This window comes from Hyperoodon ampullatus (genome assembly GCF_949752795.1).
Source record: "Hyperoodon ampullatus genome assembly, chromosome: 9".
NCBI classification, from domain to species: Eukaryota; Metazoa; Chordata; class Mammalia; order Artiodactyla; family Ziphiidae; genus Hyperoodon; species Hyperoodon ampullatus.
In genome coordinates this window covers 13,116,306-13,133,106 of record NC_136922.1, presented here as the reverse complement: position 1 = coordinate 13,133,106, position 16,801 = coordinate 13,116,306, and the positions used below count along the sequence as shown (strand labels likewise).

The 16,801-nt window shown below is 49.4% G+C and overlaps 1 protein-coding gene across 6 annotated transcripts in view; it reads left to right on the top strand.

The window, feature by feature from the left end:
• The window catches only part of SRPK2 (SRSF protein kinase 2), a gene marked incomplete at its 5' end in the record, with an annotated part of 230,134 nt that extends 213,581 nt beyond the window's left edge, over positions 1-16,553 (top strand). For 2 of the 6 annotated variants that reach the window (XM_079711985.1, XM_079711984.1), the window contains 3 exons: positions 3,806-3,875; positions 4,475-4,567; positions 15,850-16,548. In XM_079711985.1, the coding sequence (XP_079568111.1) occupies positions 3,806-3,875; positions 4,475-4,567; positions 15,850-16,034 (348 nt within the window). In that variant the 3' untranslated portion in view covers positions 16,035-16,548. Of the gene's footprint in view, positions 1-3,805; positions 3,876-4,474; positions 4,568-4,923; positions 5,017-15,849 lie in introns of all 6 variants that reach the window. The other 4 variants (XM_079711986.1, XM_079711982.1, XM_079711981.1 and 1 more) reach the window with 4 other exon arrangements.
• Positions 16,554-16,801: the final 248 nt, after the last annotated feature.

The window sequence follows — 16,801 nt, the reverse complement described above, 5'->3', positions numbered from 1 at the left end:
AAGGATTAACGTAGCACTTCTTTTGGGTGTGTCCTCTGATGCTAAAGTATAGCACTGTTAGCAGGTCTTGCTAAAACAACATGAAAAAAGTGGATGTTCTGTGTTTTTCAAGTTTGCAGCCAGTATGGCCCAACAGATCTAGAACAGTGTGCCCTTCTGTTCCCATGTTGCTCTGACGGGTAATGCCAGAGAATAAGTTTAAAATTAAGTTTCTCAGTAAGTATCAAAAACTGAGCCCTTGCCTTGCTAGGTATGGACAAGGAGGGTTGAAAGAATTGGTGGACCAGATGGCCGGGCCAGCCCGGGTGGGCGGGGCTGACTTCTGAATGAGGGAGGTTATTAGAGTGGGAGGAGGGCAGGGGTCGGAGATCATGGGCCAGAGGCCAGGGGGTGGGGGGTGGTAGTCACTCTAGTCTTTTTTCTTTTTAATAACTCTTTTTAAATTAAAAAAAGAGAGAGAGAGAATTGGTGGACGTGTCATGGTTCCTTAGAACGCAGGGCCTGCTGTGTGGACAGGGGTGAGGCTCCCTGTGGGCGAGTTGGGGGGCAGCAGGGAGGGGGCCTGGGGGCTGGAAGCAGTGGGAGGCAGCGGCCAGGTCAGCACAAGGGGGCGCCGTCAGCAGTGGGAGCTGCGGGGCTGTTGGACCCCAGGGTGTGGTGAGGTCAGGCCCTCCTCCTCCCCAGCAGCACAGAGGGGGCCGTGTCAGGGCTGCCCTCATTGTCACTCTGCAGACGCTGTCAGCTCTGAAATCCTGTGCTTCTAAGTCGGGGCGTTGAATTTTGGTGATATAACCAGAAAAACGGGACAAGATCACAGATGTAGTAGGATAATGGTGGAGCTGTCAGTGCAGTTTTATACCGGGCTCCCTGTCTGGCCTTCTGTGAGGGGAGGGTCTGCCCCTCCACACAGTCTCCTGTCCTGCTGAGCCCTGCAGCTGCTGTGAACGGGGGCGTCAACGTCAAGAGCAGATGCCTGAGGAAAAGCACTCACTCCGTCTCCTTTGCCTCCCCGCTTCCCAAGAAGTGAAGCGTAAGGCCCCTCAGTACTTCTAGGGCTGCTGAGGAAGCTCTTTTTAATCAGTTTAAGGGTGATTTTCTGGGAGCGGGGGCAAGCCTGCATTACACCCCCCCGGAGGCCGTGGCTGAGGGGTCCCCTCTTGTTCTTCGTAGAGAACCTGGTGCAGATGAAGCGTCTTTGCCCAGCCCACGCTGCCGTTGAAGTTTAAGTATGTAACAGTACATTAAATTCATAATAGCAAGCTGTAGTAAAGCTCCAGATTGTTCTTGGTGGTAAAGCCCAGGGTGCTTTGTTATAAAGGGCATCAAATCTTACAGAGACGCTAGTGGAGCTGAGAGTGGTGGCTGGTAGCCGTGTTCACTGGTAAGTGCCTGTGCTGCTGGCAGGGAGGAGAGCTTTCACCACTGGGCAGGGCCAGCGCCCTGAGGCACAGCAGCTGGGCTTTGTCAGGTGTCGAATATCTTTTTCCTTGAGCTCTGGAGCCCTCCAGATGTAAGTGTGCATGATCTAAAAATGATGTGTGCACCCCGGCATTGGTCGCTCTGCACTTGTGTTTCAGAGTCCCTGAATAGGCGTCTTCCCATGGGCTCCATGGTGAGCCTCAGTCAGCGCTGTAGAGACAAGAAAAGCCAGTCTGACCCATTTCACCAAACTTCTCGGCAGTGGTCACATCACAGAAGGCATCCGTGACCTTATTTATTCAGAATGGGATACTTGATGTGGGATGATGGCATTTCAGGAAGGGGGGTATCTGGTCTCCCCAGAGCCTGAGGACAGAGGCTGGTCCAAGGGAAAGCCCTCTGAGGGGACTGGGCCGAGTACAGAGTTCCCAAGTATTGAAAATAAACAATAACAATAGAGGTTATATCGAGAGTAACTTATTGAGTTGAAGGCAATAATTTTTCATGGTTTCATAGTTTCCAGCATAAAAGCAAGCTATAAAGTACAGAGACTGATGTTTTCATTGTGATGTGTGTTCACCCTGCCTGCTGTCTGTGTCCTAGTTGTTAAGAAAAATCTCATCATGCTTCAGAGAATCAGGACCCGAAAACATGACGGGGGAGCCTTCATCTTGCCTCTTCCTTTTTTCTTTTAAACCATTTCATTGATAGGCTTCTTCAACTTGTGTTTCCTTGGAAATACATGGGTGCTAATCAAAATGGTCATCTTTCAAAGAACACTCAATGGACATATCTTAGTGCTAGGCTGTCAGAAATACGTACAACCAGATTGAAATGTTTTTGAACGTTCATTAGAAGGGTGAGGGAGGCCCCGAGGACGGTGAAGAGCAGCTGGCGCTCTCCTTTGCTAGATCATGCGGCTTCTGGGGTCTTCTTTCTCCCTTAGGGTTTCACCCTTTTCTCTTGGCTTGTGTCCCAGATGAGAAAGACGTTTCTGGCCATTCAGTGTGTCATCCACTTGTTCCCCATAGATCTGTGGCCAAATGTGAGGTGTTTTACACTGATCTGGGATTGACCCTAGTATCTTTATTGTTTGTTGGGTGGAGCGGGGAGGCCCTGCAGCGCCCAGAGGACCGCCTGACGTACTCTGTGCTGAGACTGGGCACGTCAGACCCAGGTCTGGTTCAGGGCAGGGATCCCGAGTTGTGAACTAGTGCTCATCACAGGGTAGCTGGCAACAGGCTTGGCATCCACCTCCCTCCTTTCATAAAAAAGAAAAACACAAGGTGAAGAGATGTGGTCCTGGGCTAAGCGCGCCCACCTGGGTTTGTGAGAGGGGCCCCGCCCCAGGCAGATGAGACTTGCCCTGCAGGTGTCTGCCCACGCCCTGTGATCCTCGACAGAAGCGGAGAGGGCGGTCTGGTGCTAGGCGGGCTCATCGAGACGCCCATGGGGAGGGCGGTACCTTGAGAGGAGCGGGCGGTGCCCCGGCCGGCCGCTGACTCACAGGCATCTGTGAAGCAGCCGGACGGGCCCCTGAGGGCCTCCAGAAGAGCGAGATCTAACGCACAGGAGAAGTAAGTATGGGAAAAACCAAACACGGGATTTAGCTTGTTCTTTTTAAAACTTCTTGTAAATTCTCATTTAAAACATGTTTTAAAAGAAAACATGGTATTTGATCAACAGAGCGATAGCGGTTTTCATTTTTATGTACTGTTAGCAAGTTAAAGCTCACAGTCCTGAGACGATCTTATGAACAGCGGAAGTGGGCTCAGTGGCAGCGATGGGAAAGCGGTGCCCCTCCCGTTCCCTCCCGACCCCAGCACCCTGGTGGGGACAGACCTGTAACCAGGAAGCCGCTCTCCTGGCCGCCCCCGGGCGGGCTGCACGGGGGTCTGGTTCCTCCTGGCCCCGGGGGACGGAGCAAGAGGGGATTCTTGGGTTCTCGAATGTCCTTTGGTTGAGTTAGAAGTGAATGAAGTGATGACGAGTAGCTGAAAGGAGCCCCCGGTTGCTCAGACATGAAGGTCTTTGCTTCAGGAGAGCAGCCGCAGCCGTGGTCCGGGGCCAGGTTAGCCTGCGGCTTGCAGCTGGGCTCTGGGGTCAGACAGACCTGGACCTTAGACTGAGCCCTCAGATTAGAGTGCGGTGCTCCGGCCACGCCCGCGCACGGCGGCTTCCTGCAAAGTGAAGCAGAGGGACAAGAATATTTCTGAAGCTTCTTTGAACTTTTGGGAAGAAGAGAAAGCCTGGTGTTGAGCCCTTTCGGGAGGCTCTTTGGTTTGATTCAGATCCTCATAAAATGTAGGTCTCTTGTACCAGAAGAAGTTGCTGGCTTGGGGCCCGTCTCCGTGAAGCGCTTAGCATGTCATCTGTTGTATCCTAGGCATTTGAGCTGGCAACGGGAGATTACTTGTTTGAACCGCATTCTGGGGAAGACTATTCCAGAGACGAAGGTGAGTGTTGCTGCCTGCTGAGACCTCAGTCCGGGTCTCCTGAGGCTCCTGAACTTCTGGAGCATACTGTCTTTTTGCACCAAATTCAGATGCTCTCCCTTTGAGCCTGAAGCCCCCTCAGCTGCAGTGACTGGGCAGAGAGCCTCCTGGCACTGGCGACGCTTTGGAGAGCCCTCGGGCCTCAGCCCGCCCCCGCAGGCCTGAGCCCAGCTGGCCGGGAGAGGACAGGCCGGACGAACCCGGAGCCTCTCCGTGGACCTTTTGTCCACTGATCAGCTGCCCACTTCTCTGTCCTGTTGGGGGCTGAACTTAAAACCAGGGAACTCTGGCTTGAATTCCCATCTGCAGACCTGACCATCTCCATGCTTATTTGCTTGCGATGCTGGGGTCGCCTGGGGTGAGCTGGCATCGGTCACTGTTAATGCTGCAGATGGGGCCTGAGGCCTGCCCGTCCCAGAAGCCTCTGCGTGGCTGTGCTGCACGCAGCGTTGATTTGATGCTATCTCTGATTTTTTGCTAATTTCAATTTCCCTCTTCTTTTATCCCATCCCTCCCTTTACCCTCCCATTCCCGTGTCCTTTGTTTTCTCTCCTCCATAGACCACATAGCCCACATCATAGAGCTGCTAGGCAGTATCCCAAGGCACTTTGCTCTGTCTGGAAAATATTCTCGGGAATTCTTCAATCGCAGAGGTAGTACCTCTTCTTTTTGAAAAGCGCCACGATGCAGACAGAAATGGAATAGCAGCTGCTGGTTGTATCATTAATGGTGACAAAGGCCTTTCTCCTAAATTCCAAAAGCAACCCAGCAGACTTCCTGTGCTGACTTCAGAGTTGAGAAGGAGCCCCTGCCTGGCCCCGTCCTGCGGTCACCCTGTGCATCAGCTCCTCTGCGGTGCCTTGAATCTGGCCACTCGGGCAGAGCCTGTGCTCTGGTTGTTGACGCTGCGCTCTGTTTCTGTCTGCGCGGGCGATGGCAGTGTCTGCATGCAGTGTACTGATTAAATTGTCGTGTGTTTCTGTTTTGCTGGCATTGTTTCCCAATGCAGATCACATAGCATTGATCATTGAACTGCTGGGGAAAGTCCCTCGAAAATACGCTATGTTGGGGAAATATTCCAAGGAGTTTTTCACCAGAAAAGGTAACGGTATTTATGCAACACTAATTTTCAGCGTAATCCTCTCCCAGAGGAGAAATTGTGCGTTCGCGTTGGGCAGTGGAGAAAGATCTGGACTTACCGCTGGGGGAGTCTGCTGAAGAAGGCTCTCAAGAAATAAAGAATCATCTGATATCTGTGGAATAAGAATTTTGTAAGAGAACAATCTTCCGAAAATCCTTTGACCTCCTCCACACCTCTCCTTTATGCCAAGCACCAATTCATGTATTCAAGTATTTGTAAAAGAGTTTAAATGATTTTTAGAAAGCAGCTAGGCTTACCTTTCCATTTTCCACATTGTTCCTGGAACCAGAGTGTTTTTGCAGTGGAGCGGAGGTGGCCTAGAGACTGGACTTAGTGACTGTCCATCTGCGTCCTGGTTCATGGGTCTGAGCTGTTTCCGTAGGGGTGGGGGCCTGTGAAGCCCCGTGTGCCTCACGTTCTTATGAATCAGATGTTCTTCCCCCAGTGCATTACCTCACACTGTCCTGCAGGTGATTCATTTTAATATTGCACTTCTCGTGATCTTCCTTGGCATGACCTAGAACAGCTCTCTTTGCCCTGTGTAGTCCCTAGTGAGGGATCGATTTTTTAAAAACACCCAAAAGCCCCGGGGAATTTATTTTTACAGAGCCCTTCCCCAGTGCCATAGTCTTTGATGTGAGCATAGATAGCCCTCTTAACTCCTGCTTTTCCAGCTTTGATTTGGATGGGGGTGGGGGGGTGGTGCAATTCCCGTTAAAAAAGAACTGTTTAAAGTTGATGTGAGCGGGACATGGAGTTTCTAGAAATTTCTGCAAGTACTAGATACTCTGTCTCCCCTGCTTTAGCCAAATTTGGAAACCCAATTTGACTTTTTACTTTCCTGTGAGATAAGGAATTCTTGTAGAGTAATAACCTTTTATGATATACTTTGGTATGTTCAGCTAACCAGTCCTGTCTTACCCCTTAAATTCCGTCTCCCCGTGAATGCATGAGGCCTGAGAGCGAACCATATGCCAAGACAGTGGTTTCTTGCTCAGTTACTCTGAGAGCGTTGGCCACAACTCTTGGGTTTTTTGGGAACACCCAGTGGGTAGCCTCTGAAATATGTAACTGGATGCAATATCTTGTTATTTCCTTTTTAAAGCTCATCAGAGGAAAAAACATTGTCGAGGAAAGGTGTTCTTCAGACACGTATTAATTTTCGTTCTGAGACTCTGGTCTTCGAGTCTGGGTCACTTAAGCAGGTACAGGGTCCCCCGCCACACCCAGCCTCGCACGCAGTCTCAAGTCGTGCTCAGGGCAGTGTGTTCAGTGGCACAGCTGGGGCTGGAGCGTGCTGGGGGGCTGGGCACGGCGTGTCACGTCATCTCCGAGGCTGTCAGCGGGGATGACTTCCAGTGAGTGCAACCTTGATACAAGAAGGCGTGAGAGGATGTCTGCACCACGCGGCGCATTAGGAACTGTTTCCGTTATTGCTAAAGCAGAGTTATGAACAGGATAACGCTGTGCGCATTGTGAACTGGACAGCAGTATGACTGAGAGAGTGGGCTGTTTCCTAGGAAATTTCCAGAAAATGTTATTTGAACATAGTTGAAGCAAGGGAAAGCTCTGGATTATTTTGGCCTGGGATGCTGTGGCTTGGGGAGTCGTGTTTATTTTAATCAAGGCAGACTCCTTCTTCCACATTTCAGAATGTTTTCAGAGCCTATGGGAGATGGCCTGGGCCTCAGGAGGACTTGGCTGGTAGATGACCTGCCCCCAGCCATGGCTTTCACCATGGTCAGGTGGGGAGGGCAGCCAGGAGCTGGCAGCCTGATCTGTCAGGCAAGTCGCAGTATTGGCCTGCGGGTGCCCTGGCGGGGAAGGGAGAGGGTCCAGGAGGGCTCTGGACCACAGCCCCTGACCCTCGAGCACAGGGGGCTGTGGGAGCCTCGCTCCGCCCCTCAGGCACTGGGCGTGGTGAGGACCGACAGCCAGCGGAGGCGCACAGGGGCTGTGCCTTTAGTTGTGCTGCTGCCGCCCTGCCCTCTGAAGCGGGGAGGCCGTGTAGGGCGGCTGGGCTCTGCCGTCTCTGTCCGTCGTCTGTGGGTGAGGAACCGGTACTGTGCACGGTGGCGAAGAAGTTGAAGAGGAACACAAGGTGGGGGGGCCCTGAGTGGTGAGAAAATGAAGTCAGGCAAATGATTTGAAGGTACCCCTGCCAGCGGCCTGTGGTCGGGTTTGCTCGTGGAGATGGCTGCTCTGTGACTCTTGCTCCTGTTAGGCTTTGCCCCTGGTCTGAGCTGCAGGGACTGGGGGCAACACCTGCTGAGTCCCAGCCCAGAGCCGGCAGTGCGCCTGGAGCCCTCTCCTCATCCCACCTGTGGGGCTCCTTGAGCGGACTTGATGAGCGATGCCTGGGGGACTGATGTCGGCGGGTGCTTGGTTCCAGCTCACAGCTCTCTTGTCCTGGGTCCCTCATGCTGGAGGGCGGCTTTCACACTGGCCTTTCCATAAGCTCCCTACTCGGACAAGTGGACCACTGCCTGCGCCCAGATGGGAGTATAAAGTGCTTGCACGGGACCTTGCTGTTCCATCGTCACGTTGTTACGTATGTGTGCTGTAGGGGTTGTGTGCGTGGGCTCTTTTCTGAGGAGCTTGTTTGAAGGTGGCCTGTGGAAGTGAAGTGCATCTGGCATCCTTGGTAGAGACAGGCCGACCACACGTGGACTTGTGTTACTGTGGTGACTAGAGTCCTTTTTTCCTTCCTTGGGATGATTAGGCAAGAAATCCCCTAAAATGACTGGGAATTGGGGCTTAAGTTCTCTCCTGATGATTGTTTGTTTATGGTAACTGTGGAACTCAAAAGGGATTTAGGGTTTTCCCAGAAGTCTCGGGAATAGTACGATGACGAATGAGGGCCTGTCCTGAAGTCGAGTTCACCATGTCCCTTGGGATGAGGGGCGTGATGGTTGCATTAAAGATGTGTTCCGGCGCGCCTCCCCCAGTGAGGGGGGTGGATACACGTTTTGGAAATAATGGGCTCTTAAGTGTATCCATTTAAATTTTTTCTAACACACCTTTGTGCCAGAACCGATAGAGAAAGGTGACATTGAAAACCGCTTTTATGTTGCTTACGCCGCGTTGGCAAAGCAGCGGGAGCCGGGAGGGCTGAGCAGCAGCCTCCCTGCTCTGTGCTCTCCTGGTGGGAAGCAGGTTCCATCCCCACCTCGAGGCCAGGGAAGGGGAGTGGGGTCTGTGCATTAAAGCTGAACGTCAAGTGCAGCTGAGTGGCGTCGTCTTGCTTACACGTCAGGGTAACATGACTGCTACTGGTTTAACCTATTTCTTGGCCAGACGTTTTATTAAAACTGAGCTGGATTTTTGTGGCTGGGAATATAATTACTGTTCTCACCCTGTTGGGGTTTAATCTGCTGGTCATTCCTTTGAGTGTGGGCATTAGCCACCAAAGGTCTTTAAGGAAAGCCATCTTGGTCAGGGTGTCAGGGTGTGGCCCAACAGAAGTAAGCACCTCTGTGGATTCTGTCCCCATGCTGTCCTGCTGTGGTCTGAGTGGGTCCCTCCAAACCCATTCCTGACCCTCTAAGGGTGACAGTGTTAGGAGCGGGGCTGTTGGAAGGCGTGTAAAGGCACGGGTGACGTGAAGGCATGGGTGGCGTGTAAAGGCATGGGTGGCGTGTAAAGGCATGGGTGGCGTGTAAAGGCATGGATGGCATAGTGCCTTACAGAGAGACACAGAGAGCTCGCGAGCCCCTCCGCCACCTGAGGACACAGGAGATCTCTGAGCTGGAAGAGGGCCCTCACCTGCCTATGCTGGCGCCCTGCCTCCAGGACTGTGAGAAGTGAACTTGTTGCTTGTAAGCTCCCTAGTCAGTCATATTTTGTGATAGCAGCCTGAATGGACTAAGACACAAACCCAGGAAAGTGTCCCAGCCCTCAGGTGATGGCGAGAAAAACAGTACAGCCAGGAGCACACCTTACTGTGCTGCCGAGCAGATACTCTGTTGAGCCATCAGTAGCCATCATTTTAGTAGAAGTTGCTGTATTGAGAATGGAAGTATGAGAGGAGACAGTTAACTTTAAAAAGGAAAAACTACTTGATTCTAGATGAGGGCGTTGAGTGTATTGCAATATATGTGAGCGATAGTATGTGTCAGACCGAAGACCTCTTGACTACAGTGGAGAATTTCAGAGCATGCAAGAAACTTCTGTGTAGCCAAAGGAGTACGTTTGCAGGGGACGGCATCAGGATAAGTGGTGTCCAGTAGAAGATGAGGAAACGTGTAGGGGGGGTGAGAATGGAGGGCGAAACTCAGGAGCTGGGTTTTTAGTTTAGTTTTGTTTTGGCCACGCCGCGCTGCTTGTGGGGTCTTAGTTCCCTGACCGGGGATCAAACCTGTGTCCTCAACAGTGAGAGCGTGGAGTCCCAGCCGCTAGACCACCAGGGAAATCCCAGGAGCTGGGTTTTAAAAGAGGCACTATTCTTAATTTTTAATGTTGAGATGAAACTTGTTAGAATGATTTTTTTTTTTTTTGCGGTACGCGGGCCTCTCACTGTTGTGGCCTCTCCCGTTGCGGAGCACAGGCTCCGGACGCGCAGGCTCAGCGGCCATGACTCACGGGCCCAGCCGCTCCGCGGCATGTGGGATCTTCCCGGACCGGGGCACGAACCCGTGTCCCCTGCATCGGCAGGTGGACTCTCAACCGCTGCGCCACCAGGGAAGCCCTGTTAGAATGATTTTAACTTAGCTCCAGAATTACCTAAAAATCAACCGATTCTCTTATTTCTGTGAAGAGAAAAGCCCCTCTGTGGCGTTTGGCCCATACAGGATAGGATGATCACTGCCCCACTTGATTTTCGTGGCTTCATGTTTAAAACCTTCTCGGTCATCGCATTTCCACGTGGCGTAGGCAGGGAAGACAGGCAGACTGCACCCGTGGGCTTAGAGCAGTTTGTGGACTTGAGGGGTGTCTGGCCTGGAAATGCTGAGGAGGAAGGGCGCGGGCCTCGGCGAGGCCTCACCGTCCTGTAGGAGCTGTACGCCGAGACGGGCCTGCGGGGAGGGTGAGCTGGGCCCATCTCCCCGGGAGCTGGGTTCTGGAGAGAACTAGAAAAGTTTCTTCATGCTAGTGAGTCTCAAAACTTTTAAAACATAAACTGCTTTCACTCTCATTTTATGTGAAGCACTGATTCTGTGTTACAAGAGGTCTGGTTTTCCCTCTCTGTGATAAACTCTCAGAAGCTGAGCTCCGTGCGAGCAGGGGCTCCGTCTGCTTCCTTTCCTGCCTGCTGCCCGGAGCCCAGGTTGGGGGGTGGTGCCTGGTGAAGGTGGCTCCCTGCCGACTTAGTACATTTGAAAGCCTTCACCTGAGTCCAGTCTTTGTTTTATTTATTTTTTATTTTTTAAATAATTTATTGTTACTATTATTTTTGGCTGCATTGGGTCTTCGTTGCTGTGTGCGGGCTTTCTCTAGTTGTGGTGAGCAGGGGCTACTCTTCGTTGCGGTGCGCGGGCTTCTCATTGCGGTGGCTTCTCCTTGCGGAGCACGGGCTCTAGGTGCACGGGCTTCAGTAGTTGTGGCACGCGGGCTCAGGAGTTGTGGCTCTCGGGCTCTAGAGTGCAGGCTCAGTAGTTGTGGCACATGGGCTTAGTTACTCTGCAGCATGTGGGATCTTCCCGGACCAGGGCTTGAACCCGTGTCCCCTTCATTGGCAGGCGGGTTCTTAACCACTGTGCCGCCGGGGAAGCCCCCAGTCTTTGTTTCAGATAGAAGTCTTTGTGAGCTAGAAGCGGGACAGTAGCTGACCCTCGGTGCTGGGACGGTCCTAGCAGCACCCGTCGTCCTGGCATCGCTGGCGGCAGGCTCACTGTGCCCTGGGTCCCTGCTTGGAGGCTGCGTGAGAGGCCTCCCAGCGAGGGTTGTGGTGGAGATAGTGTGTGATAGTGACAGTGCTGCAGCCTGGAGGCTGGCTGTAGTGACACAGAACACACAGCAAAGGTATGTGGGGAATAACCGACCACGAGCCACAGCCAGAGTAGCTTTGAATTAGTGTTTTACTCATTCAAATTTGAGCGTGTGGTACAAAAAAAACAACAATGAAATTGCTGTAACAGGTTCAGGTAAATTCTATTACAGTTCATCCCATTTACTCCTGTCGTTTAGTATGAGCTCCTCAGTAGTGAGATGTTTGTTTTTACCGCATCCTTTAACACAGCATTGGAATTCTTTTAAAGTTATTTTGTTGTATGCTTTGTGCCAGTTTTTCAGTAACAGTTTTACTGAGGTGTAATCTATACAGCATACAATTTACCCTTTCAAAGTGTGCTGTTCAGTAGTTTTTAGTATATTCACACAGCTCTGCAACCATTACCAGTCTCTGATTTTAGAACATTTTCGTTACCTCACAAAGAAACCCTGGGCCCATTAGCACTCACTCTCCATCCCCCTACCCTCAGCCCCTGGCAACCCTGATCTACTTTCTGTCTCTATGAATTTGCCTGTTCTGGATTGTTCATATAAATGGAATCATGCAATATGTCGATTTTTGTGATGCCCTGTTTCATTTACTCTAGTGCATTCCAAGTTTGTCCATGTGGTAGCATGAATCAATACTCCATTCTTTTTTTTTTTTTTTTTTTTTTTGGCGGTATGCAAGCCTCTCACTGTTGTGGCCTCTCCCGTTGCGGAGCACAGGCTCCAGACGCGCAGGCTCAGCGGCCATGGCTCATGGGCCCAGCTGCTCCGCGGCATGTGGGATCCTCCCGGACCGGGGCACGAACCCGTGTCCCCTGCATCGGCAGGCGGACTCTCAACCACTGCGCCACCAGGGAAGCCCAATACTCCATTCTTTTTATGTATGGATAGACCACATCAGGTTTCTCCATCAGTTGATGGACATTTGGGTTGATCCAGTTTTTGGCTATTATGAATAACGCTGCTGTGAACATCAATGTACACGTTTTTGTGTGGACATAATGTTTTCATTTCTCTTGAATGCACATGTTGTGATACTTGAATTACAAAGGTTTTTAATTTTGATGAAGTCCAATTTTCTGTTTCTTGTTTTTGTTACTTGTGCTTTTGATATCCCATCTAAAAATCCATTGCCTACTTCAAGGTCATGAAAATTTATTCTTCAGTTTTCTTCCAAAAATTTATGGTTCTAGCTCTTAGGTCTAGGATCTATTTTATGTGTGGGAGGTACGGTTTAATACAGATCTTCACCTCAAATATTTACCTACATGTACTTTGTAGGAATTTGTTCAAATTTCTTGTGTTTTTTTGTCTTGCTTTGTACCTGTATTTATTGATAGGTTTCCTTTCTCTGTGTATGCTATTGAAATTTGTCCTAATGTATTTCATATCACGGTTTCTTTTCTAGTTACCAGGAGTTACAGTACCAGGATTTCCCTTTATCGTCCCCCATGTGTGGTGTAAAACCTCATATGCTTGTGTGTGTAATTCTGGAATGCTGTAATTTCATAGTCAACATAATACAATTTCCTTCACAAATCACTTAATATTCAAGAGGAGTATAATGGAAGTACTTAACTTTTTTCCTTAGAGAGCACCCTGATGACCTGAGGCTGGCATGTAGAGTGGCCTTCCCGAGCCTTTACTCCAGGGGAGGGGCCCTCCCTCAGGGCCCCTCCCTGTCAGCCTTCCCTGATCCGTCAGGGTGATTCTGCCCCCGGAGTGGGTCAGGAAGCCTGAGAGGCAGCTGCCCATCTGGCCTTGCTGGTGTCTGGGTGGCCTGTGTGTGGGTGAGAGCTGACGCCGAGGGAAGGTTAAGTATTACTCAGTATTCTTTAGGAAAGAAAGGCTGGAAACGGTTTAAAAAGTAAAGACTGTCACAATCAAGTGGTTCGTTATTGGCATAATTTGTTTCAACAAAACACATCTTGGTATATTTTCCTAAGGGAAAAAATTGTCAAGGTAAAAGCTACTTGTACAATAGGACAAATAGTAAAAAATTGTTTTAAAAATGTTGTACTATCTGGTTATTTTATTCTTGTTTTATACGTGGTGGGAATGGAGGTGGCCGTGTTTCTTGTGTGTTATGGGCCAGTCTGGAGTTGGTAAATGGACTTGAAGCCCTTACTCATCAGAGGAACCTGTTCTTGGCGTTTCTCGCAACAGACGCGCAAGTTTGGGAGCTTAGGGTTTGTTTTTAAGTAACCTTTATCAACTTTTACAAGACAGCGTTTCTTCTTATCATGGAATTGAACATAAGAAGTTGTGCATATGATCATAGGGCCGAGGCGAGTTTATTTCGTCTTTCTTGGGATTATAGAGTTTTTCCACCTATCTCCATGATCCACATATTTGTTCTTTTTAAAGGCAATGCACTATTCTGTTATATTGCAGTATTATTATGTATTCAGTATCTTGGTATTTAGGACTGTTTTGCATACTGCATATTTTCCTATTACAGACAGTGTCTTTTCACGTACAGTTTTTTGTGTGGGATTACCTGGTCAGAAGTGTGTCAGATGTTTTAGGATTTCCTTTGGAATCGCTTTTATCAATTTATCGGGGCGGCTAGTTCGGTATAGCTTTCCAGCCTTTGTATTGTTTTCATCACTGTTATTACATAGATTTTAAGGCACCTGTCATGGTAAAGCGTCTCTCTTTTCATGGAAGATTGTACTCTGTTGCCTGTTTATGGAGTTTAGTCTGTCTGAGAACTGCATCCTCAGGAGCAGCTTCCCATGTTCTGAGCGGGCCTGAGCAGACCGAGCTCAGCGGTTGCTGTCATTTGCAAACCTGGCGAGCGTTTGTTTATTCCAGGTCAGAATAACATTCTCCGCCCACGGAGCTGGTTTCGCCGTGTTGTGTTTGTGCTCTCTTAGTTTGCTCTAACCTCGCCCTGGTGAGATGAGCAGTTACTATAAAATCAATAGAGCTTCATTAGAGACGATGCAGAACGAGAAAGAAACAACTTTCAAACAAAGCTGGTGTCTCAGAGCACCTGCTTTCCGTCTTGATGGGCACTTTGAAAATTACTCCTGGGGTTGTGTGTAGAACACGGTTTTGACTCACGTTACTACTAAGCACGTTACCATGCGCTTTCACACACGTTACCGAGTGCTGCGAACTCCTCCTCGTCACGTGGGTGTACCGTGGCTGGCTGTGTTTTTGACCCCTGTTCTCCGATGACTGAGCACTTGTAATTTTGTGAGTATATGTAATTTCTCAGTGAGCATAGTTTGGGGGCACGGCGGGTGGGTGGGTGCCAGGGTTTATCTCCTTTGGTGGGGTCCCTATGGCGGGGATTTCTGGGTTAAAGGGGTGAACGGTCAGTGGTCGCTCCCACGTGTTCTCACTGTGTTTCCTGCTGGCAGAGAGAACACTTTCTCCTCTAAGATGGCGGGTCCACCTGCCTCGGGACAAGAGACCTGACCTGCAGCCTCCATGCTTAACTCTGTTCCCTGTCTTTACCTGGGAGCCAGGAACTTACTTAACACCCAGTCCCTTTCACGAGAAATATCTTCTAGTGATTTCTGTATTCAGAATTGTGTGCACATCGTGAAGACTACTCTGTAGACAGACCAGTTCATAAGAACTCGGGTTGAAAGAGTGTAGGCCCAGAGGAAGAGTCATCGTGGGGTGGATTACCAGTGGGTTTTTCCTTTGTTTTTGTAATTGCCTGTGATACCCTCTTATCTTCTTTATGACTAAAGAAGCGGGAGGGGTGTGTATCTACACTGGGTTGAATAGCTGGGTGGAGCAGACCGGCCTCCCGAGAAGACCTTTGTGAGCCCTGGACTGACCCTCGGTCAGTGCGCCACGTGTACAAACCCCCTCGTTGGTGAGGTTACAGCAGGTGCCAGCGGAGAGAGGAACTGGCCTCCGTGTGAGGGCGCCCGTTGTCGGCGGCTTGGGCCGCAGGACAAGGGGAGCCGCGGGGCAAACGGAGGAGGCCTCTCGGTGCGCGGCTCCTGTGAACAGACAGAGGAGACGAGTCATCCTTTCTGACAGTCCTCCTGTGCTTTTGGCAGTTTGACTTTAGAAATAACTTTTTTTCCTATTGCGAACAAGGCTGTTAGAGTTCGTGGACCATTTACGAGCTTGTCAGTCACTCTGTCAGGGCTGCTCAGAACCCACACTTTTCATACTGCAGTTAGCACATTTTGAAAAGTATAACTTCAGGCTTTGTACATTGATGTCCCGATAGCTTAGATTTTACAGCAAATGTGTGGAGATGAATGCTATTTGATTTGGGCTGGCTCTAGGGCTGTGCTGTCCAGTACAGTCGCCACTAGCTATTTGTGGCTATTTAAACTTAAAATTAAACTTCTGTTCCTTAGTTGCACTCACCCCGTGCTGAGTGCTCAGTGGCCACGTTGAGCTGGCAGCGACCATATTGGACAGTACCTATGCAGTACACCTCCACTCTCACTACTGTCAGGTTCTCTTGAATAGCGCTCTTCCAGAGGAAAATGGTAACCTGCAGAAAAAATGGTCCAAGGAGTTTAAATAGCATGTATCTTAAAGCTTTTTCTAAGCAAATTGCAAAGAATCCCAAGTTGGGGAGAGTGCCTCGGGTCAGTCTTTGCAAATGAAAATATTCTGGGCATCCTCAGCATGCTCTGCTTATTTAAAGAAACTTGGAACTGATACAAATGAATTCTTCCTTTTCAAATGAACCCTTGTTTATATTCACCAAGCTTACTTGAAATGTGACATTTTCGTCTGTGGGAAAGCTGGCCTCTGTTGTCATGTACTGTTGAGCAGGTAGGTATCTGCTTCATTGTAAAGAACCCGGCTGGACCAACAATGGGAAATGCACAGTTGGAGCTTTCTTGACATGCCTGTTTTTCCCTGTAGGAGAGCTGCGGCACATCACCAAGCTGAAGCCCTGGAGCCTCTTTGATGTACTTGTGGAAAAGTATGGTTGGCCCCATGAAGATGCTGCACAGTTTACAGATTTCCTGATCCCAATGTTAGAAATGGTTCCAGAAAAACGAGCCTCAGCTGGCGAATGCCTTCGGCATCCTTGGTTGAATTCTTAGCAGATTCTGCACACATGCATTCTGAGCTGGCACATGTTGTCCAGTGCATTGGCCCTAAAGGGGGACTCTCGTTCTTAACAGGATTACAAGTGAGCTGGCTCCATCCTCAGACCTTTTATTTTGCTTTGAGGTACTGTCGTTTGACGTTTTGCTTTTTCGTGCACTGTGATCCTGGGAAAGGGCAGTCTTTTGTCTTCAGCTTGATAGTTACTGACCCACTTTACTTCTGGAAACAATAACATGTCTCTAAGCATTGTTTCTTGTGTTGTGTGACATTCAAATGTCAATTTTTTTGAAAGAAAAATACTTTCCTCCTTGTGTTTTGGCAGGTTTTGTAACTATTTATGAAGAAATATTTTAGCTGAGTACTATATAATTTACAATCTTAAGAAATTATCAAGTTGGAACCAAGAAATAGCAAGGAAATGTACAATTTGATCTTCTGGCAAAGGGACATCATTCCTGTATTATAGTGTATGTAAATGCACCCTGTAAATGTTAATTTCCATTAAATATGGGATGGGGACTCAAATTTCAGAAAAGCTACCCAGTCTTGAGTGCTTTGTAGCCTAAGTTGCATGTAATGGACTTTAACTACTCCGAGGAGTTGTGCAAACTTTTCATTCCGTGACAGTCCTTTTGCATTGGATTTTAAACAACTGGCTCTGGGTTATATCATTCCCTATATGGCACTTTATACAAAGAAAAGACATGCTTCTCATTCTAAAATACGTATTATAGTTTAGCACTCCCATTCATATTTTTGC